Genomic DNA, 24,232 nt, shown 5'->3' on the forward strand with positions numbered 1-24,232 from the left:
TCGTAGGAGTAGAAGCAACTTCCTAATGTTGCTACCCTCTGGTTTGCCCTAACATCCTATATTTGTGTTTTTACTTCTTCTGGTGCTTGTGTAATCAATTCCATTTGGACACCAAGTAGTATACTCTTGGCATCAGAAATAGTCTCAAAATAGGTTTCTGATACTTGGTGGTGAAACTAAATGAGCCTAAATATAATGAAGACCTTTTAGCAGGAAGAAATGAAATACTTTGGCAGTGACCCATGGCCTACAGTGGGATCACAATTATTTAAATGATTATGGGCAGTTGTTTAAAGTAAAATACCAGTTGAGGGCAAGCTTTTGGGAAATGAAGTAGCAACTGCACCTGACCAATATGTCAGTGTTGTTTACTGCAAGACCTGTGGGGTGGAAGGCTAACTCTAACTACATTAGAGAACTTGTCAAAAAGATAATCTTAGGGTTTCAGAGTCTCAGTTCAAGACAGAAAACCAGAAAGTTTCTATGTTGACTTTGAAAGAATCTCTTATTTCTCATAACCCCATGGCAGACAAGTCTAAGGACCAGACAGACAAATCTAATTATGAGAAGGCATAATCATAATACAAGTTGAATGAAGAGCCCCATCAAGTTTCTAATGTTAAGATGGTCTATATCAGCTGGCCATTACATAGAAAGGAAGATCGTATGAACGCTTTTGCAATTAGACAATCCTAAAAACTGTAAACTCCAAAATCTCCCTTAAACATCCCTTTCCAACAAAAGCAGCCTCTACTCTCTGTCTGAGGTAATGGGCCTTCCCTTGCTTAAAGACTTAGTAGTGGCCTGCAATAACTGTCCTGCAAGAGGATTTGCAAGACGCACCTCCACCTCGTCACTATAGATAGACTCAGATCTCAGTCTGAGGAGAAACGCTGTCTGCTTCAGGTTAAAATAGCTTCTATAGCAAAAGAATTGCAAGATCCTGCTAAATCTTGTATTAACAAGAACCTGAAGAACATATATACGCCTCATTTTAATTTAATAAGCTAGCTCTAACAGTTTGCTTGGATAGGTAACTGTAAATTGAATTCAACATCAGCCTACAATCACTTAATAAGGTCAAAACGCCAGTACTTTCCTGACATAATATGGAGACTGAAGACGATGGGAGTGATTTTATTATGAGCAAACCAAAATCTCCCCTTTCCCCAACTACATCCTCTTCTAGAGCTCAAAGGACATTCTTCTCCTAATTAAAATGCTCTAAAACACACTAGACAGCATAAGCACCTTTAGAAAGCTCTGGTGAAGATAATGATGGGAAATGTCATAACTGAGATGGACTCCCCCAGTCTCAATCAAAATGGTGAAATTCCAGCGTGGCAAAGGCCAAGTGGTAGTAATTAACCAGTAGAGACAAGGTGAGCCCAGTTACTATAATGGGCAGCAGTGGTACGATAGTAATCATAGCATTTGACCACCAGGTCTTCAGGTAGTATCTAATTGATCCTGGTGTACAAAGGAATTAAAAAGATGGACAGCCTTCTAAAGCAGTGCTATCCAACAGATGTATAATGCAAGTATTAAGTGTAATTTTAAATTTTCTAGTAGCAGTATTTCAAAAAGTAAAAATAAATATGTGAAATTAATTTCAATATTATATTTAACCCAACATATCCAAGATTATTATTTCAACAATCAATATGAAAAATTATTAATGAGGCACTTTACTTTTTTTAGATATTTTATATTTTTTATACCAAGCTTTTGAAATCCAGTGTGTAGCATATCTTTTTTTTTTTCTTAAGCTTTTTTGGGGGAAGGTAATTAGGTTTATTTATTCATTTTGTAGCACATCTTAATTCAGACCAGTCACATTTCAAGTGCTCAAAAGACACATGTGGCTAATGGCTACCATACTGGAGAAGCAGTTCTAAAGCCCTATTTGATCTAAACAACGAAAAGAAACAAACCAGAAGAACTCTAAGCCTAGTGAGCAGAATCCTTACCTGAGTCTCCAAAATATGAAGTCATTCCCTGCCATCAGTTCCCAGACTCCCTGACTCCTTGAGGTAGCACTGCTACAAGTATGTACTGTAAATCTTCCCCCAAGACTTTCCCTATGGGAAACGTAGAAGCTCTGAACTGGATACTAGTATCTCCCATACACAGATTCAGGAAATAAAGGATGGAAGTGGGAGCAGCCTCTCTCTATTTAACCTAGCCTCTGATAACCTTACCATCTACTAACCCACTCACTGAGTTCCACACCCCTCAACCCCAATCCATGCAACTTTGGGCTTTGATATTTTGAAAGAGATTTTAATTCACAAAGGTTGAATACTTCCACCAGGTGACACAAAATGATCCATTTTGAAACACACTGCAACATGGATTAACCTTGAAAACATGCAAATTAAATAAACACAAAAGGACAAAAATTCTATAGTGTGACTTATAGGAGGTTATCTACCTAGAATATTCAAATTCATAGAAACAAAGTAGATTAGAGGTTACTAGGGGTGGGGGAAGGGGGAAGGAAGGCAGGGGGGTTATTGCTCAACAGGTAGACAGTTTCTGTTTGGGATGACGAAAAATTTTGAAAACAGATACTGCTGATGGTTGCACAGCACTATGAATATAACTACACATAACTAAATTATATACTTAAAATAGTTAAAATGGTAAATGTTATCTTACATATTTTTTACCACAATAAAAAAATTTTCTTAAGAAAATCCATTAAGTACCATATGACCCAGGAATCCCACTCCTGGGCTTGTATCCAGAAGGAAATCTACTTCAGGATGACACCTGCACCCTAATGTTCATAGCAGCACTATTTACAATAGCCAAAACATGGAAACAGCCTAAATGTCCATCAACAGGTGACTGGATAAAGAAGATGTGGTATATTTATACAATGGAATACTACTCAGCCATAAAAACCGACAACATAATGCCATTTGCAGCAACATGGATGCTCCTGGAGAATGTCATTCTAAGTGAAGTAAGCCAGAAAGAGAAAGAAAAATACCATATGAGATCACTCATATGTGGAATCTAAAAAACAAAAACAAAGCATAAATAAAGGACAGAAATAGACTCACAGAGAATACAGACTTGTGGTTACCAGGGGGTGGAGGGTGGGAAGGGATAGGCTGGGATTTCAAAATTGTAGAATAGACTACACTGTATAGCACAGGGAAATATACACAAAATGTTATGATAACTCACAGAGAAAAAAATGTGACAATGAGTGTGTATATGTCCATGAATAACTGAAAAATTGTGCTGAACACTGGAATTTGACACAACATTGTAAAATGATTATAAATCAATAAAAAATGTTAAAAAAAATCCATTAAGATGGAAGCCGAGATAACCTCTAGGGTAGTTTTGGGCTCCTTGGGCCACTGAAACAGAAGGTAAAGAAAGGAGTTACTATATTGGCTGAGTGACTGATCCTGATTACCAAGGAGACAGTGATGCAGGGAAGACCATGGAAACCTGGGGATTCAATGATATGACCCTTAGTACACCCATATCTTCTGACATCCAATAGAGGCAGCACCAGTATAGAATCAAACTTTTCAAGAATGAAGATGTGGTCACTCCACCAAGGGAAATGCTGGCAGAGGAGAAAGGGAAAAAGGAATCAATTGTGACAGAAATGATAAATATCAGCTTATAACCTTGGGACCAGTTCTAAGAATAAGAACTGCAGCAGCTCTGCATATCTGTTACATGTATACAGTAGTGATTTTTTTCTTTGCTCCTCCCGTCTGGCATTATATGAAGAATGTTAGTAGCATTTGTTTCAATTAAATTCATGAGACACCAAATTATAAGAATCTGGTGGTGAGGATATGTATCATCTGTGAGATGAATGCAGTGACTAATAAGCCTTCGGGTCTCCCATTTTGGAGTGGGTGAGAGCATTTTTGTGTAGAGGATGTTTGAGTTACAACCTGCAGTGTTATGCAGGAACAAGATATTATTGCATGGGTGTCACAGATAAGTAAAAGCATGATAATGAATGCTGAAGAGCACAAAGCATGGACTGCCAATCATTTGCCCTTTTGATCTCAGATCCATTTCCCAAGCCCCGTTCTTTGCTCTACTCTATTATATCACAGGAATTGTAATTCCCATGCTCCATTGCCAAACAGGCTCTATTTCTGGCAGTGTCTCTGGCAATAGCTGCATCTCTTTTCAGGTTCCAGCTCCCCATCCTTTCCTTCCAACATCCCAGCACTGGCTGAACAGCCCCTCCCATGGTTCTACCTACTCTAGACAGTTTCAGCGTACAAACTCTTGTAACATTGTCTCCTCCCATTGGCCCCCTGGCCTAGAGGTGGTGGTGGTTTCCCGCTGTTACTAAACTTTGGGTGGCATCATCATTCTCTGTTTGGATTCCTAGGTCTTCCATCATGTATACAATCAATTTCCTCCATTAATGTCCTTCTTTTAGTTTGATTGGGCCTTACTTGATTTCCACATGGCTGAGAAAAAAAAAACCCTACCCATGAGGTTGTTTTCTCACTTAAAGTTCAACATATGCACTAAAACAGCAGTGCAAATGACATATGCAACAGCAGCAAAAATGGTGTCTCCCTCCTTTTCAAAACAGATCTGCATAATTCCAGGTCCTTATTTTCAATCAGCTATCTTAGAACCTCCTCTTTATGTCACTCTCCATAGCTTCCTTCATATCTTCCTTCATGCCCTTTCAAGCATGTCTCAGCCTCCAAAAAAAAGTTTTTTCACCACTTTTACATCATCTCTTTGTCAATCTGGCAAAGCCTCCAGAGAAAAATGTAACTAGATGCATAAAATGAAATACACAGGATAACAAAGGAAATCAAAGTATAAAAACAAATATAAAATATAAAAACCAACTTATGATGCCAAATCTATGTTACTTCTTTTTTTCAGGGGTGGGGGTGTAGGCTATTAGATTTATTTACTTATTTTTAGAGGAGGTACTGGGGATTGAACCCAGGACCTCAGGCATGCTAAGCATGTGCTCTACCACTTGAGCTATATGCCCTTCATAACTAAATGAAATGCTTAATAAGAGTTAGAAGTTAATAAAAATAAAAATGTAATGTCCCCCTATCCAAGTACACAGATTCCTTGATTTCTTGGTTTCTAAGGATCCCCAGCTTAAGAATCCCTACTCCTAAGAGAACTGGCTAGGTCAGTCAAACAACACCTTCAGGTCCTAAACCCTAAAAGCCTACTGCTTGGTTCTAGATATCCAGTACCTTTTGGGTAAAGAAAGTTATATTGCTCTTCTTTATCCTTTCCCATCCTCATTTCTCTAGAGTATTTTCTTGCTCTATCATCACTATCTGGGCCAATGAAATATCTGAATGAATAGTTTCATAGTCTCTTGTCCTATTTCACACATCTGTATTATTGTGCCTTGAAGGTCAATCTGTGTTGTCACAAATGGCAAGATGTCATTCCTTTTTATAGCTGAATAATACTCCATTATATATATATATATATATATATATATATATATATATATATATATATATACACATATGTCTACACACACACATATATACATACACATAAGACATTTTCTTTATCCATTCATCTATTGTTGAACAATTAGATTTTAAAGATATTGTGTGCAAATCATCCAACATGACATGTGTGAGCATTAGGAGTATCTGACAGGGCAAATATCTGGCCTTAGTTTTTAGATAGTTTGATTCCTCTCTGCCTTGCTTTATAATGGGCATATGTGGGAGATTATATGACTAAAAATTACCACATAATATGAGTAAAATTACTACATAATACAAATAACTGAAACAATAAGAATGAACAGCCATATAAACCTGGAGCTGAACCAATTATAACTACCTATTTTGAGAAAACCTTTCTTCCCTGAGATAATTTCCTGTCTCTTTATTGTGAACACATACTTCAAAACATTTTGATCAAATAAAAGAGGATAAATAATATGTTCTGCTAAAAGGAATGTGATGACAACTGGAAATATATGTGAAAGAATATATTTAATGGATGAATGACTATCATGATACTAATATTCTCAAGTAAAATGTATATTTGGTTTTAGAAAATAAGTTTTGGAGATTGAGGAGAGTATGAACAATTAGCATCCATTTAACACATGCTACTTTATATTCAGTATATAATATTACAACATAAATAAAAGCAATTACTACTTCAAGTATCACTTTAAAATTGCCTCAGCTGCCGCAAAAAATACAAATAAAACAGTCAAATACTCATCACTTGCAATTTTAATCATAAACCACTATTCCTTAGACAACCTGAAAAAAATCATTTTTCCAAACATTTATTCAACACACAGCCTCTGAGAGCCTACTATGTGCCAATAAGCAACTTGAGAGGTACAAAGACAAAGCATGGTCACTGCTTTCAGCCCTAAGGAAACTTTAGGACTAAAGAGCAGGTAAGCATGAAACAAATGTTTTAGCTCTAAAATATCTGTAATAGCAACATGTTATGGCAGAGCAAAGAAAGGAGTAATCACTTTCACCTAGCGGGGCTTTAAGAGGTTTCCTGACAAAACAGTATGAAAATTTAGCAAAACAGGAAGGAAAATACACTGCTTTTGCTTAACTGTCAATAAATTACAACTACTATTACAGTGCATAGGCATCTGACAAATTCTGTTTCACTTAATTATCTCAACAACCCTTTGGGACCAGCATTCACAATGAGAAGCCAATGATGTACAGGATAAATAACTTGCCCAAAGTCACATATCTTGTAAATGGAAGGGCCAAGAATGAGTCCAAGTCTGCATAACTTGATATTCTTTCCACTACATCAGGCTGCCTAAGCTGAGCTTTAAGAATGACTAAAATTTAAATAGAGAAAAAAAAAAGAAAACAGAGAAAAAACACAACAGACAGAAGAGACATAAACATATAACTCATGAATTATCTTAGGGTGAAAGGTAACTATTGTCCTTGGAATATATGCATATACATGTGAAATATATATATTTATATATATATACACACATACTAATAAAAGATACAATAATATAATAAAAAAGAAACCAACACAATTCATGAATTAACTATGATTAAAAATTTCACACTCAAATCTACTTAAGAGATTGTTTTATGACTGAGAGCAAAAGGAACCTACATTAAGATTTCCAAAATGTCTAATTTACAAATCCTTTAGTCACCAAATGCATTCATCAATTAATACTTTTGATCAAGTATAACTCATTAATTAAAATAAATTTAAGACAACATACCAAAAGACATAATAATTCATTAAATTTCTACTTTAACGCTCCTATACAATTCCATCATTTTAAAAACTACCTATTTTATTAAAATTTCCTTTTTAGGCACAAAAATGTTAAAGTGATGCTAAAACAAGGAGTTTGTAATATAAAATGAATCTAAAACAATCAAACTTTTAACATTATTTGAGAGGAAAATAAATTCTACCTCTGCATTGTGCTTAGTTGTTATTTCTAATTTTTCTTTCTTAGCCCGATGGAGCTTTTTTCTAAGATCAGCAGTAATATCCAAGTCTGTTTCACTTTTAACCGCTTGTTTTGTATCAGATGAGGCATTCTTTAATCTATAAAACGAGATAAAAATAAAATATAATTCTTAAGAAGTAAATTTCCAGCATTTCAGTTATTTCTGGTAACTTATTTTTCAAAAAATACAGGGAATATGTTACGGTACTTGCCCTAAAGAGACTTACATGCCAATAAAAGATCGATTGTAAAAGCTAGATAAAAATACAAAGAAGTATATGAATAGAAACAAACCACTGTTCACTGGGAAACCACCACGTTGTTCAAGATTGGTACTTGAAAGGGTATATGATCATATCACAAGCTGAGAAGTTCTGGGAAAGACTGAACTCTTCCCTTTCTACTTTTTTAAATAAAATATTTTACTTTTTGCAAATGTAATACACATTACAAAAAAAAAACTGTACGAGAATACAGATTCATGCTTTAAAATAACAGACTAAAAATGCTGCAGCTAGGGGCTCTCCAGCAAAACAGCATAACCAGATCACTCTACAGAGAGAGCCTCACACACTCAGCATCCAATCATCTTTTTAGGTCCTTAGTTTTAAATATGAACAGACAGCCAAGGATCACAGAAGTTAACATCTAATAAAAAAGATGGAGACCACAAAGTGCAGGACAGGGGGGTTGGGTAGTAGTCAAAGATTATTAGGGGGAGGGGAGTGACTTTAAAGAAAGAGAAGAAAGACCTAACATTAATATCCTCAGAAAAATAGTAGAGGATATAACATCCATAAAACAAAAACTGGATGTGATTAAAAATAAAATATTCATGGGTCAAAACAGCCCTTGGAAATCAAAAACACAAATTAAGAAACGAAAAACTAAATAAATAAATGTAAACAAAAAATCTCCCAGATGCCTGAAAAAATTCCAAGAGAAAATAATTTCCAATTTAGAATTTTATGTCCAATAAGCTACCATTCAAAGACAAGGGTATGAGAAAGACTATTACAGATCTGCAAGGCACGAAAACATTTACCTACAATGAACTTTCTCAAGAAGCTATTGGAAGATTTGCTTCACCAAAATATGGACCCACACTGAGAAAGAGAGGACATGGGATTCCAGAAGCAGGGTATTTAAGACAAGGAAGTGGCAAAGGGATGTCTAAGATAGTGATGAAATTAAGCAACAAGTGACAGCTGTGCAGCAAATCCCTTAAAGGGTAATCTGTCCAAACTGAACTGGCCAACACCTCCAGGAGTGATTTCTTTAAGAAGATGAAAACAGAAAATAACAGAATACTTCAACTATTGAACATATTAAGAGATTTATGCAACTTGGTGGGAGTATGAGGTTGAATTCATAAGTTAATGGATATTAAACCAAGTAAACAATAAATGACACAACTATTAAATCCCAGAAAAACAAAATGTGCAAGTGAAAAAATACTGTCACTAAATACTACTACAAGGCTCAACTAGGAACTTTTCATAATTATATAATAATGTGAAGACTGAATAACTAATCTAAGCAAGATTATAATATCACTAAATGTAGAGAGAATAGAAAAGGGAGTCAAGCATGAATGAAAACTCAATTATGATCTTCGGTAGTAAAAAGTAGGTAAACCTGAAAAATCAAACAGCAATGTAAAAAAAAATTATTTTGAAAGAGATATGGATTTTAAAAAATCATTTCAGATAGTTGAAAACGACTGTTTCTAGGGATGAAGAGTTACATGTCTCAAGGTAATAAAAGGTAATAAGTACTGCTATTTTTCCTAAGAGCAGTAAGCAAGCCTTGCAGAATAACTGTCTTTAAGTAATGTACATATGTAATTTTAATTTTTAAAAAATAAGACTAAAATAAAACAATACAGAATCAACAAAACCAAAATTTGGTTCTTTAAAAAGATCAATAAACTTGATCAATCTTCCATTAGACAGACAAAGAAAAGAGAAGAAGCTCAAATTATAAAAATAAAGAATGAAAGGAGGAATGGCACTACCAACCTAGAAGGATTATTATGAATACCATGAACAACTTCATGACAACAAATTAGACAATTTAAATCAAATAGATAAATCCCTAAAAAAACAGAAATTACCAAAAGTAACTCAAAAAGAAATAGAAAATCTGAATAGATCTACAACAGATAACAACATTGAGTTAATAACTTTAAAAATCTAACTATAAAGAAAGCCCAAGTCCAGATTGCTTCCCTGGTAAATTCTACCAAACTTTAAAGAAGAAATAATACCAGTCCTCACATTACAGGAGGAGGAAACACTTCTCAAATTATTCTGAGTCCAGCATTACCTAATACGAAAATGAGACAGAAATCACAAGAAAGGAAGGCTAGAGACCAGTATCTCTCATGAAAAGGAGTAGAAAAAAATCCTCAAAACATCAGCAAACCAAATCCAGCAACATCTTAAAAAGATTATATAGCATAAGTAATTGGAATGTATTCCAAAAATAGAAAATTAGTATAATATCTGAAAATCAATTGATGTAATATACCATTTTACTAAAACAAAGGACAAAAACTACATGATCATTTCAGTAGATACAAAAAAAGCATTTGACAAAATCCAACACCCACTCATGTTTAAAAAAGAAAACCTCTCAACAAACTAGGAATAAAAGGAAATTTTCATCAATCTGATAAAGGGCCTCTTATCAAAAACCTACAAGTACCATCATACTTAATGGCAAAACACTGAAAGCCTTCCTAACACTGGGAACAAAACAAAGATGTCTGCCATTAATACTTCTATTCAAGATTGTGCTGGAGGTTATAGACAATGCAATCAGGCATAAATAAACAAATAAATAAATTTTATATATATATATATATATGAAGGGAAGAAGTAAAATGGAAAATAATACTGTAAGACCATCCTAAGAAATCCATTAAGAAGCAAAGACTAAAAATAAAAAATAATTTCAGCAAGGTCACAGAATATAACATCAGTAGACAAAAATCTATCACATTTCCATATAGTAGCAATAAATAATCCAAAAATGAAATTAAAAATTAATTCCACTTAGATAGCATCAAAAAGAATAAAATAGATTCATTTAACAAAAGACAAAAACGACAACATAACACCATTTGCAGCAACATGGATGTCCCTGGAGAATATCATTCCAAGTGAAGTAAGCCAGAAAGAGAAAGAAAAATACCCTATGAGATCACTCATATGTGGAATCTAAAAAAAAAAAAAAAAAAAAAAAAAAGAACATAAATACAAAACAGAAACAGACTCATAGCATAGACATAGAATACAAACTTGTGGTTGCCCAGGGTGGGAGGGTGAGAAGGGATAGACTGGGAGTTCAAAATTTGTAGATACTGACAGGCATATGTAGAATAGATAAACAAGACTATACTGTATAGCACAGGGAAATATATACAAGATCTTGTGGTAGCTCACAGCGAAAAAAATGTGACAATGAATATATGTACGTTCATGTATATCTGAAAAATTGTGCTCTACACTGGAATTTGACACAACATTGTAAAATGACTATAACTCAACAAAAAATGTTAAAAAAAAAAATTTAACAAAAGACATCCAACACTTCTACACTGAAAAGTACAAAATCTTGTTGAAAGAAACTGAAGACCTACATAAATGAAAAGACCTTCCACATTCATACTCATGTATATGAAGACTCTGCATTTTAAGGTAGACATTTTCCCCAAATTGACCTACAGATTCAACATAATCCCTAAAGGCCTTTCTTTTTTTTTTTCAGCAAATGACAAGTTGATCTTAAAATTTATATGGAAAAGAAAAGGACTCATAAAAACCAAAACAATCTTCAAGAAGAGCAAATGGAAGGGTTTGTACCTTCTAAATTCAAAATTTACCAAAAATGTACAGTAATAAAAAGTGTGGAGTTGAAGTGAGAATAGACATGTAGATTAATGCACCAGAATTGAGACTATAAAAATAAACTCATACATAGATAGTCAATTAATTTGCAACAAAAGTGTCAAGGAAATTCAATGGGGAAAAGATAGTTTTATCAACAAATGGTGCTGAAACAACTGGATACCCACAAGCAAAAGATAAATTTAGACCCTTGCCTCACCCCATACATTAAAAGTAACTTAAAATTGAGCACAGACCTAAATGTAAAACCTAAAATTATAAAACTTCTAGAAGAAAACATAGGAGAAAAATCTTCATGACCTTAAGCTAGGCAAAGATTTCTTAGATATCAAACCAAAAGCACAATCCATAAAGAAAAAGAACTGACCTTAATAAAAAAAACTAGTAATTTTTGTACTTCAAAAGACATTATTAAGAAAATGAAAAGTCAAGCCAACAGATGGGAGAAAGTATTTGCAAATTACACATCTGATAAAAGACTTGTATCCAGAATATATAAAGAACTCATTAAGCTCAATAACAAAAAGATAACAACCCAATTTAAAATTGGGCAAAAGATCTGACTAGACTTTTTACCAGGGAAGATATACAAACGGCCAAAAAAGCAAAGAACGTGCAAACATGTTCAACATCATCACTTATTAGGAAAATGCAAACTAAAATCACAAAGAAAAAAAAAACACAATTACATACCACTTTTCACTCACTAGACTGGCTACAATCAAAACATCAAGAAATAACAAGTGTTAGTGAGGATGAAGAAACTAAAACCCTTATACATTGTTGGTGGAAATGTAAAATGGTTCAGCCACTTTAGAACACAATTTGGCAATTTCTTAAGAATTTTAACATCAGTTTACTGTATGAAGCAGTAATGGTGCTCCTAAGAATCCACACAAGAGAAATGAAATCATATGCCCACACAAAGACTTGGAAACAAGTGTTCATAGCAGCATTATTTGTAATAGCCAAAATATGGAAACAACCAAATGTCTATCAACTGGTGAGTAGGTAACCAAAATAGTGTATCTGTAAAATGGAATAATATTCAGCAATAAAAAGAAACAAAGTACTTGTAGTACCTGTTACTCCATGATAAATCTGAAGAACATGCCTAGTGGAAGGAGCCAGACACAAATTACCATATATTGTATGATACCTTTTATAGAAATTGTTCAAAAAAGACACAGAGACAGAAAGTAGATTAGTGGTAAATAGCATAATTTAAATAACATCACTGATCCAGATTCTCAAATTCTTAAGAGTAACTCAGCCATTAAAAATTATGATAGATGCAGTCTCCCAAGGTAATAGAAATAAAAAATAAACAAATGGGACCTAATCAAACTTATAAGCTTTTGCACAGCAAAGGAAACCATAAACAAAATGAAAAGACAACCCAAGGAAGGGGAGAAAATATTCGCAAACGATGCAAGCAACAATAATTTCCAAAATACACAAACAGATCATACAACTCAATAACAAAAAATCAAACAACCCAATCAAAAAATGAGTAGAAACAGACATTTCTAAATAGACATTTCACCAGTGAAGACATACAGATGGCCAATAGGCACATGAAAAATGTTCAACATCACAAATTATTAGAGAAATGTAAATCAAAACTACAATGAGATATCACCTCACACTGGTCAGAATAGCCATCATTAACAAGTCTACAAATAACAAATGCTGGAGAGGGTCTAGAGAAAACGAACCCTCCTACACTGTTGGGAGGAATGTAAATTGGTGCAGCCACTATGGAAAACAGTATGGAAGTTCCTTTAAAAACTAAAAATAGAGTTACCATATGATCCAGCAATCCCACTCCTGGGCATGTATCTGGAGAAAACTAATTCAAAAAGATTCACGCACTCTAATGTTCACAACAGGACCCTTTACAATAGCCAAGACTTGGAAGCAACCTAAACATCCATCAACAGATAAATGGATAAAAATGTGATGTACACACACACACACACACACACACACACACACAGAGGAATACTACACAGCCATAAAAAGAATGAACTAATGCCATTTGCAGCAACACGAATGGACCTAGAGATTATCATACCAAGTGAAGTAAATCAAAAAGAGAAAGCCAAATTCCATATGATATCACTTATATGTGGAATCTAAAATATAATACAAATAAACTTATTTAAAAAACAGAAACAGGCTCAGACATAGAAAAAAATTTATGGTTACCCAAGGGGAAAGGAGGTGGGGGAGGGATAAATTAGGAGTCTGGGATTAGCAGATACAAATGACTATATATAAAACAGATAAACAACAAGGTCCTACTGTATAGCACAGGAAGCTATATTCAATATCCTATAATAAACCATAATGAAAAAAATATGAAAAAGAATATGTATATATATATATAACTGAATCATTTTGCTGTACACCAGAAACTAACACAATATTGTAAATTAACTATACTTCAACAACAAAATTATGGCAGATGTAGATTAATGTGGCAAGATGTTCCTCCCAAAATTGAAAAAGCAAGATACTAAATAATGTGAATATTCTAATTTTGAAAATATGTATTTATATAATATATTTATATTTTCAAAAGAAAAGGTCTGGACAAGTAAATACCAAAATACTATCAGTAGTTAATCCTAAGTGATAAGATTATAAGCAGTTTCATTGTTTTATTTATTTGTATTTTTAAAACTTTTCTAAAAACACATGCATTATCTACATTAAAATATACATATCAATAAATATATATATGCACATATACAAAATAGGGTATCAGAGCAAGAAGTAACCTTGAAGATATTTTATTTAGCAGTTTTCAACCATCTTCCTCATCGTGGTGGTGGAGAACCAGCTGATGAGACTCATCACTCTAAACCCTTGCAACATTTGATAAAAGAAAAAATTCTCCTTGAGATAAAATTTTAGCAAAGAAAATGTTTACATTTTATTTATGCATTCTCTATCTTGCTGCAGAAAGGATTTAAGGTAGCTCCTAAAGACAGGTGGAAAATATTTTTACAATAAATCCCACTTATAAGGTGAATTACATGTTAGTCATGATGCTTGCCCAATCCACACATCCTTGCTGAAAAAGTGCTCAAGATCAGTTCTTTTCAAACTAAATGTGAGCAAGGACTATCCACACACCCTCACTGCTCCTGTAAAATACATCTAAAAGTGATAACTAAAAAAAAATTTTTTAAACAGATAAAATATAACCCTAAGTGTTTTATTATTAGATTCAACAAACAGAAAATTACTGTTATGTGATTATAAAAGTTTCTAACCACTTTCAATTTTTGTACTTATTTCTTTGTAAACCACACTTTGAGTTGTACTCTCTGTAACGGCTCCATTTTATATTACAGACTGAGATTTTTAATATTATTTACATCAGACATGAACAATAAACTAAAGGTAAGGCACCTCACACAAAGGCAGATATCAATGATTCAAACAGGTGAGCAAAAGCAATTCTTAGGATGTAAACTCCAAGTAAAGGAACAATTAGCAACAGGAGCTAAAACCAACATAATGCTTAACCAGAGTGATGAATCAGAGTTGGGGCCATGAGGAAAGAGGAGGAAATAGAACCACAGAGATTATGGCAAATCAAGTAATGTCTACACAGAAATATGAATAAGCAGAAGAAAAGACTTAAAGAAGTGAAAAAGAATAACCATGTCTCTATGGGCCAGAGAAAGTACAGACACTGATTTTCATACACTGAGCTAATTAAGGAGCCTAAAGAGCCACACAGTCTCCAGATCCAGTTCTGATTCCTATGAGGCATCAATCCTGCTCCTCTAATTCCATGAAATTTCTACTTCCCTCACTTTCCCATAAGAATTCTTATAATCAGCCCCTCTAATCACTTACTTCTTGCTCTTTGCAGCCAGAAGCATTCCTCGCTAGAGGAAGAGACTGAAGGCTTACCTTTGGATATCACCAGGGGCATTACTTGTAGTGTTTATACTCATGACAAGTCTTCCAACTCTTCCAAAATACCCCACTGTTGCTTAACAATACACTTCGTTTTTGATGATTAAAACTGTCCGAGATGTCTGTTAGTTACAGGTCACATGGGCTGAAGTCTGTCAAAACAGTAAAAAATATAATAGTAGATTTTTATATAAGTTCTGAGACTATGGGTGATTTTTCTTTTCTGTGACTTAATTGTATTTTTTAAAACATTCTCTAAAAAATATGTAAATACTTATATTTTAAAAAGCCACAGTGTTTTCTTTTAAAAAAAAAAAAGATTAGAAACAAACGTGACAAACATTAGAAAGATATTCCTCCTGAAAAATTGTGCTGAACACTGGAATTTGACACATTGTAAAATGATTATAAATCAATAAAAAATGTTAAAAAAAAAAGAAAGAAAGATATTCCTTCTTGTAAGAATAAGCTAATGCTATTGGATGATTTTAATTTCACAAATAAAAGTAATAAAAGAGTGACAAATTGTTTTTAAACTGGAAGAAGAATAAGTTAGTGCCTATCGCTAGAGCACAGAATTCAGTTTGAAAGAAAATGAAGACCAGAAACATTTTTTGGTTCCCAAAAGCTTTTTTCATAAATGAGATATTTTTAATGCAATGCTACATCCAAAGAGGCCAAAGTACTCCCACACACAAAAGAGCTTATGGTAATTTGCAAAAGCCTTCTCCCAAGGGACTAAAGAGGAAGAAGGAAAGAGGAGAGTATTTGTCCCTTTCCCTGGCCTTCTCTCTGAAGCACTCTTTTATGGGAGATACTCCAAATCATACAGAGTCAAACATTTAAAGTAAGTTACTTTACTACAGTATGAAGGAATCTCTGGGTACGCATTTCAATCAGAGAGATAATAATAATTAACTAAGTCCAAATAGACACAAATATGAAGATCTCACAAATAGCTCTTAGTAGAAGTCCAATATCCTAAAAAAAACCATGAGATTTGATCTTAGAGAGCTATGAGCTAGGATACCAATAAGCATCTTACAAGTATGTGGCCATGGGCAAGTCATTCAAACTCTCTGAGCTTGTTTCCTCAACCATAAGAAGGAGATAACTATATCAATCTCACATATTTTAGATTTAAATAATACATACAGCACACACAGAGTGCACAGTCACTGTCAGTTTGTATTACTGAACACAAACCCTCTGAGAAAATACAATGATCCCTGATAAATGAAAGGAGTAGGCAATACTTGGGGTGATTTGGTCTGGGGTAAAGATGTAACAAAATAATTGTGTAGTGAAATTATAGGTGTACAGGGATAGCTAGAAAACAACAACAAAAAATCTAAACTGATTTGTCCCTGTTTCCAGTAAACAACTCAGAGAAATCACTGAAAGAAAAGGGACTCTAATAAGCTAAATGAGATATAGACTCAACTACGGTATTGAGAACTGACTAATGGCTCCTAGAGCCAAACAGTAAGGGATCTTTAAAATAGTGATTCAAGTAGGTGATAGCAGAATAATCTGTCCTAAGACAAAGAGGATGGAACTTTTACCAAGACTAGGGGGCAGGGAGAAGTCCCATTTCTTCAGGGACCTAAAAGACTACGTTTGTGAACAGTGGTAGACAAACATACCACTATCATTAACTTAGTGAGCAGCTGCTACAGTGCCAAGCACTATGCTTGATACTTTATTTATACATAGAACTATAGACCTCTGATCCTTACAACACTGCAATGTAAAGATTAGCCCATTTTCAACAGAGAAAACTAAGACTCAGAGATTAGAACTTTGTCAAAAGTCACATAGTTACAGGACCAAAACTCCGACTCATAACTATCCAACTCTAAAGCCCAAACTCCTTCTATAAGGTCACTGTGGATACAGTTAAACCATAAACTACCTTACCTCAGGTCTATTATCTTCGCTTCAATCAAGGAAACATATGATTAGAGAGGCTTAAATGACTTGCCTAAGGCCAGTCAGCTACTAGGTAGGGGACACCAAAAACTCAGTCAAGCTCTTCTGATACTGAATCCCAAAACTTTTCATCTGACCACCATGCCGCCAAAGCTCACACTCCAAGGAAACTGCCTTCAAAACAGAAGTAAAAGAATCAAAACCTAAAAGGAAGGGACTCGTCTATACCTAAGAGTAATGTCCAAGGCTCAAAAGTACATAGATAAAATGTTTCTATTTTTGTGAAAAGGATTACTACACACACGTACATGTGTGTGCCTATGTGTCACAACAGGCACAAACAGAACACTTATGTCCCTCACAGGAAAAGGATTTATATGGTTAGGGTCTTAACAATGTCTGCTGTTTTTAGTTTTGTCTTGATCTTGGGCAGAGAAGTACAAGAAGAGGCAGTTTACCAAATTTTAACATAGTTGTTTCAATAAAACTAAATTGAAGAAAACCATCATTTTTCAGTGCATTATTTCAGTCTGGAACATCTTCAGATCTGAATGGTCTTCTAGAAAGAAAGTGTCTTCTATAGCTCAGGTGTAAGTTTCATTGATTCCCAGGTCACTGATACAGCTAATGTAGTAGGCAGATGATCTTTGCCCCCTGGTGTTTCTCTCTTGTATAATACCTTCCCCTTTACTGTGGACAGAACCTGTGACCTGCTTCTAACCAACAGAAAATGGCAAAGGTAATAGGATGCCACCCCGATGACTGCATTATGTTATATAAGACTCTGTCTTAGCCGATTGAAGTGACAGACAATCTGCTGACCTGAATAAGCGAACTGCCAAGCTGTGAGCTGCCTATGGAGAGGGCCACGTCACAAGGAGCTGCAGGCAGCGTCACCCACAGGCAGTAAAAAACTGCATCCTTTAGTTATACAGATATCAACAGTACACAAATTCTGCCAAGAACCTGAATAAGCTGGGTAGCAGATTCTTTGCCATCCAGCCTCCAGATGAGACTATAGCCAGCCGCACCTTGGCCACAAGCTAGTGAAGCTCTGAATAGAGGGCCCAGTTAATTGGTGCCCAGACTTCTGACCCATGGACACTGAGAAATAATAAATGAGAGCTGTTTTAAGCCACTAAGTTTGTGGTAACTTGTTACACAACAACAGAAAACTAGTATGGATAAGAAGCTTGGAAACGCTCTTGTAGAGTTAAAAAAAAAAAAAGAAGTTGAAAGACATATAAAATACAAAAATGGATTCTCACACCAGCCCTGTCTGTGTGTCTTTTATAAAGTCTCTTTGTTTTTCTATAGTTTAATTTCCTCATTAATTTAAATAACAGAGTTTGTAAAAAATCCTATCTAAGGTAACTCAATAGAGAATCTAGAAAATCACGGGCAACATTTATAACAAAAAGAATTACAAAATACAACTGAATAAGGGCAAGTCATCAACAGCCACAAAATCTGTATGGGAGTGAAGGTGTCTACAGAGGAGAAAGCAGACAAAAATAACAAGGCTGCATCTGAAAGAGTCCCCAAAGAGTCAACAGACAGTTAAGGGAAAGCACTGCAGGACAATCTGAGAGCCATGGCTAAAACAGGCACATGTAACAGGCATATGGGAAGACAATCTTGAAAGGGCTGATACAGTCCAGCCTCATGGACTTTCATAACTGACCTGTCGAGGTCCCCTTCCTGGACAGGGGTCCACACTAATGAGAATCAGTAGAGGATGGAATCAAAATTGAGCAGGATAGGGGAAATAAAGACAAAATAAAGAGATGGCCCAGACCAAACTGTAGGAGGAAACAGAATCAGGAAATCTCAGAAACAAGCCACCATAGTTTTTAACACTCACAACAAACAAAAGACAGGGAGGGTTCCACGAAGTTAGAAAAGTTTTCCCAAACCTTGCTCAAAGTTCAGGTAAAGGAACCTTCCATAAAAATAAGCAACAGAAAAGTAATGTGGTCAAATCCCATACAAATTGAATATTAGAAAAAAGAGTAAAGAGAAGAATGGACTTGTACAAACAAAAGACCAACAGAACAATGTGCCCACAAAACAGATGAAAATTATAACTTACTATTTCAAACTGAGCTAAAAGACACTAACAAAATGGTTTAAGGCCAAAAAGAATAGGAATCAGAATTAGAAAACCTCAGAAACAAGGTGACAAAGATCAGAAAGAATTAGAAATAAAAGAAAAGATCATGTCAGTAATGAAGACTAAATTAGAGGAAATACAAGAGTAAACAGACATGACCAAAAAAATGCCTTAAAGGACATATGAAATGAAACAGTGGTAACATTTTTTTTTTTAAAAATGAAGAAAGAGATCAAAATGATTCAAGAAAAAGTGACAAAATACTGAAAACAGGCAAAGAATAACCAACAGGCAGGTTAACAGGAGTCCCTGAATAAGATCAAAGCAAGGGAAACAGAACACTAAAAACTGTAATTTAAGAAAATTTTCCTGGAATATGAAAAGATTTTGATCTACACATTGAAAACACAAACTGCGTATCTGAGAATACTGACCCAGCACAACCAACACCAAGACACATTCTAAGGTAACTACTGGACTTAAACAAAAAACGTGTACACAAATGTTCACAGTAGCATTGTTCCTAATAGCCAAAAAGTGAAAACAATCCTAATATCCATTAACTGATCAACAAATAAATGATATATGAAATATTATTTAACCATAAAAAGGACGGAAAGATTGATATATGCCATGACATGGATGAACACTGAAAACACTACGCTAAGTGAAATAAGCCAGATACAAAAGGACACATACTGTATAATTCCATTTAAATGAGATGTCCAGAATAGGTAAATCTATAGAAACAGAAACTAGACCTGTGGTTGTCAGAGGGCAGAAACAGGGGGAAATGGGTTTGACTGCTAATAGGTATGAGGATTCTTTGTGGGACTGACAGAATTACATAGTGGTGACTGCTGTACAACTTAATATATTTAAAAAACCATTGAATTGCACTCTTTCAAATGATGACTTTAATGTTATGTGAATTATAGCTCAATTTTTAAAATTCATCATTATAGAAAAAAAAATCCTATCTATAGTCTCCTTCAGCAAACTCTTATTTGCTTCCTCTCTCTCTGATATCATCTCTCAATGACACTAGGGTTCAAGGGCCTACCCCTGAGTGTTTTAGGAAGACTAAATCAACTAAGGGCCAAATACAGGTGCATGACTGAGTTTAAACTATGATGGGATTTCTATGCTATTGAATATGACAGAGAAAATGTAGCAACATCTCCCTTTCCTTCCACTGGAATGAAAAGAAGAAATGATGAGGAAGGTAAAGTAGCTAGATACAGTAATAAAAATATCAGTGGAATAGGAAGTCAAAGAATTGCAGGGTCCCCACATAATACATCCTCCTAACTTTACCTGAAACTTCTTGATGAAATGCCACAAGTTAAGATAAACAATAATTTGGCTAATCTATATGTATAATTAAAGATTTCTTATAATATGTAATCAATGTCAGCCTTTCTCTTCTTCAATAGCTGTGTAACTCTTTAAATAATGCTTTCCATTTGAAAATATTCATCATTATTTATGAACAAATGGATACCTCAAAGCCACTCCCTGTCATCATTCCTACTGTGACAAACGTCCCTTATCCAAGTATCATGCTGAAAACTTTCTATAGATTACCTCATTTCACTCTACACCAACCCCAAAGGGAAGATACTGTTAATATTCCCATTTTACACCCAAGGAAACTGAAGCCTAAAGATATTCAGTCAGTTGTCCAAAATTGCATCTCTAGTAAGTGACAGAGTTAGGATTCAAACCCAAATTGGCTGACTCCAGAGCTCTACTCTGTACCTTGCTACCGACCTTCAAGACATCAGCTCATCCCAGCCAGGGAGCATGTGAGACCTCCCCTATCAAGGAAGCATTTCTGTTCCATGCTGCAGATTTCTTAAACACGGATCATTCTTTCCCACATCCAAATAAACAACAAGTCATGGTCTTTTTAATGAAATATGACTCAAACTTGGATTTATCAATCCAGGTAAGATTTCCACAGGCTTGGGCCAAAACTAGGCCATCCTTTGGGCAGTGGCAAATAAAGGCAAAGTTTAAATCAGCGTTTTATGTTGATATGTTAATAGATTAATCCTCTCTTGGTAGTGAAGTGAGACTATTCTCACCATCCTACTAAAATAGATGAGGGGTTGTTATATATACCATTCTTCAGTAAGAAGTTTTTTACAAATAAGTTATAGGGCAATTGAGGCCAACAGATCAACAGTCTAGACATCCTGAGAGTTAAGTATTGGCCAGAAAGAACAATTTTACTTTATATTTCAGAGCCACTGCTGGTACAAAATTTTCCTGCCTCACATCTGAGCCCTTCTGTGGGTCATCCAGAATGGACTCATTTCTCTCAGTGTATCCATACAGATTAGGGGGAAAGGGAGGGGTGGGGAGGTAAAAAGATAAAAACTCCTATTATTGAGCACTTCCTACATGCCAGATACTACACTAAGCGTATGTGACCTCACTGAATCTTCTAATAATCCGAGAGATTATTATGCACATTTCACAGATGAGAACACTGAGGTTTGGAGAGACTGAGTAACTTGTGTAAAGGTATTTAGTGGGAGGGTTAGAATTCAAACCCACATTATGGCTGACTCATAAATCCATCCTCTTTCATAACACAGTGCTGTCTTCAATGGACCATATTCCTTCAATAGTAACCACACATGTGTTAGGAGTGTCTATCAGCAAACAGAGAGCTCACCTTTAAAGGAAATATTCGGTTCTTTCATCAAAACAAGACCAAGACAAGCAGGATGAGACTATCAAACAATTTTAGGATTAAATGGGACTTTACGAGACCAAGACCATCCTCCTTATCTGACACATAGGAATCTTAATGCCAGGGGGATTGGGTCCACACCAAAACTACTACCCTCAACTTTCCTTTTAGCAGGTTGCACTGCCTTTGTTTCCTCTTCATTTCATGGGAAACCATATTCATTTCCTGTTACAGGCTTGTTTGTTGTTATAAGGCACTAACTGTTCAATAAAACAAGTGACAAAAAAATGCTAAGTTCTTTCCTCCAGGATTATGAGAACAACTATAAAATAACAGTATGTAATATATTCAAAAGGATTGAACACCAACTGAAATTGCTTCTCAAGTAAACTTATCCAGTATCATTGGAGATCTGATTAAAACGGAGGCGGGGGGCAGGAGTGTATCTGCCTAGGATAAACATTACGTGGAATATAGAACAGTCAAAAGTAGGCTCCACTTCTACAGAAATTGTACAACCTCGGAAAAACTCAAAGCTCTCTTTTCCGTCACTTAAGAGTCCTGGAGTAGAAGCTATAGAAAGCCTAGCACAACACATTCATTCGTTTATCAACCATTTATAGAATGTCTAGTGTGTGGCTGGCATTTTTATTTTAAAGGTGGAAAAGATGTGGTCCCTGTCCTCGAAGGACTTACTGATTCTCGGGAGGGAAAGAACCCGGCAGTCTGGAGTTGTAAACCTAAGACGCTCCAAGCCCAGACCCTCTGGGTCCAGCCCTCTGGTCCGTGTCCAGTTCTCTGGGTACTGAGGCAGCAGTCTTTGGCTGGGAGGCTCCAAGACGACCTTCCTCCAGGTAGGCGGAGAGACCCAGCCCTGGGAGCCGGAGGCGTGTCCCCACGGACGACACGAACAGCCAGTTAGCCTTAAACTAACTTGGGGGTACCCCATAACCCTCACTGCAGTCCCCCATACCGTTCCTCTCAACACCTCCCCGCCCAAGTCTTTCGCCTCCAAGCCCCCACACCCGGAGGTTACCTCAGGGGGTGGTCCTGTGATCCAGACTGCACACCCCAAACCCCTGGGGCAGCTTCAAATCTCAAAGGCAGAAAGAGGCCCAAGCAGATCCCAGGGTCGGAGCAAAAACTGTTGGAACTCGACAGACTCTAGGACCCGGGGAGGCGGAACAAATAGCACAGAGGGGACAACACGGGCACTAGCCTCAGGGAAACGGTGTTTACAACGGCCGCTTCCGGAGACTCGACCTCCCTCACAGAGCGCCGCAGACTTTCACTGGCCTCCCGGCGCGCCCCAGCCCGCCCCTTTCCTCCGCCTCCAGCGGCCCGCAGCTCGGGGATACGCACTCGGAGAACGCCGGGCTCCGATTGGAAGATCCCGGCCCGCGAAGCTGCGCGGCGCTTCTGGAAGGCGAGCCGGCGCATGCGCTGTTGCTGAGGAACGGCTCGCTCGCCACCGCGCGCGGTCCCGGCGCGGCCCCTCGCCACGTGAGGACGCCTCAGCCCACGCTCCAGTGTGGTGGTCTCAGCGTGAGGTGCCCGGGTCAGCGTCCCAGAATCCCCAGAGAGCCGACTGTGAAAAGGCAGGTTTCTAAACCCTGACCCCTTTTCCCCGCCTCCTGAATAAAAAAATCTGAAGAGGTCGGATCCCAGATCCTGCATTTTTAAGCCAGTTCCCCAGCTGATCCAGTGCAGCCCCTCCGCCTGTGTGGTCTGGTGCCAGAGTCGGGTAAATTCTCTGGGCTGGACATGTGCACCAGTGGCTGGTTTCCCGCTGCTTTGTCCGCTCTCCTCATGCACTGGGCTTCTCGTCCCCTCCTCCATTCCCCTTGTGTCCCAGCCCTGTAACAGGGCTGGAAGAATGCGGGTCAGTGCGCTGATGCTGTTGTAGCGCCTTTCATTATAAATACTACATAACTGCGTACCTCGAAAAAAAGTCTTCGGCGCATTAGCATTTGCTCCAGTGTGCTCCGTTTTCCTTTCCTACCCACACACACCCCACACGCTTTCCTAGTTGATACTTTATACTTCGGTTTCTCCCAGTAGCCGCGTCACAATCTGCTGCCGCCTCAGGGAAACTGGAAAACCAAATACTCTTGTTCCTTGGCTTTTGAAAGCCTATTCCCCAAAGAACA

General features: G+C 36.3%; 1 protein-coding gene across 17 annotated transcripts in view; it reads right to left on the reverse strand.

Annotated features, from left to right (window-relative positions):
- The window catches only part of CCDC171 (coiled-coil domain containing 171), a 488,107-nt gene extending 464,203 nt beyond the window's left edge, over nucleotides 1-23,904 (reverse strand). For 11 of the 17 annotated variants that reach the window (XM_032477674.1, XM_032477673.1, XM_032477672.1 and 8 more), the window contains exons 1-3: nucleotides 23,119-23,903; nucleotides 15,328-15,485; nucleotides 7,443-7,578 (exon numbers count right to left, since the gene is read on the reverse strand). In XM_032477674.1, the coding sequence (XP_032333565.1) occupies nucleotides 7,443-7,578; nucleotides 15,328-15,371 (180 nt within the window). In that variant the 5' untranslated portion in view covers nucleotides 15,372-15,485; nucleotides 23,119-23,903. Of the gene's footprint in view, nucleotides 1-7,442; nucleotides 7,579-15,327; nucleotides 15,486-22,778; nucleotides 23,079-23,118 lie in introns of those variants that run through there. The other 6 variants (XM_032477676.1, XM_032477675.1, XM_032477677.1 and 3 more) reach the window with 4 other exon arrangements.
- Between the last annotated feature and the right edge of the window lie 328 nt (nucleotides 23,905-24,232).

This window comes from Camelus ferus, chromosome 4, assembly GCF_009834535.1.
Source record: "Camelus ferus isolate YT-003-E chromosome 4, BCGSAC_Cfer_1.0, whole genome shotgun sequence".
NCBI classification, from domain to species: Eukaryota; Metazoa; Chordata; class Mammalia; order Artiodactyla; family Camelidae; genus Camelus; species Camelus ferus.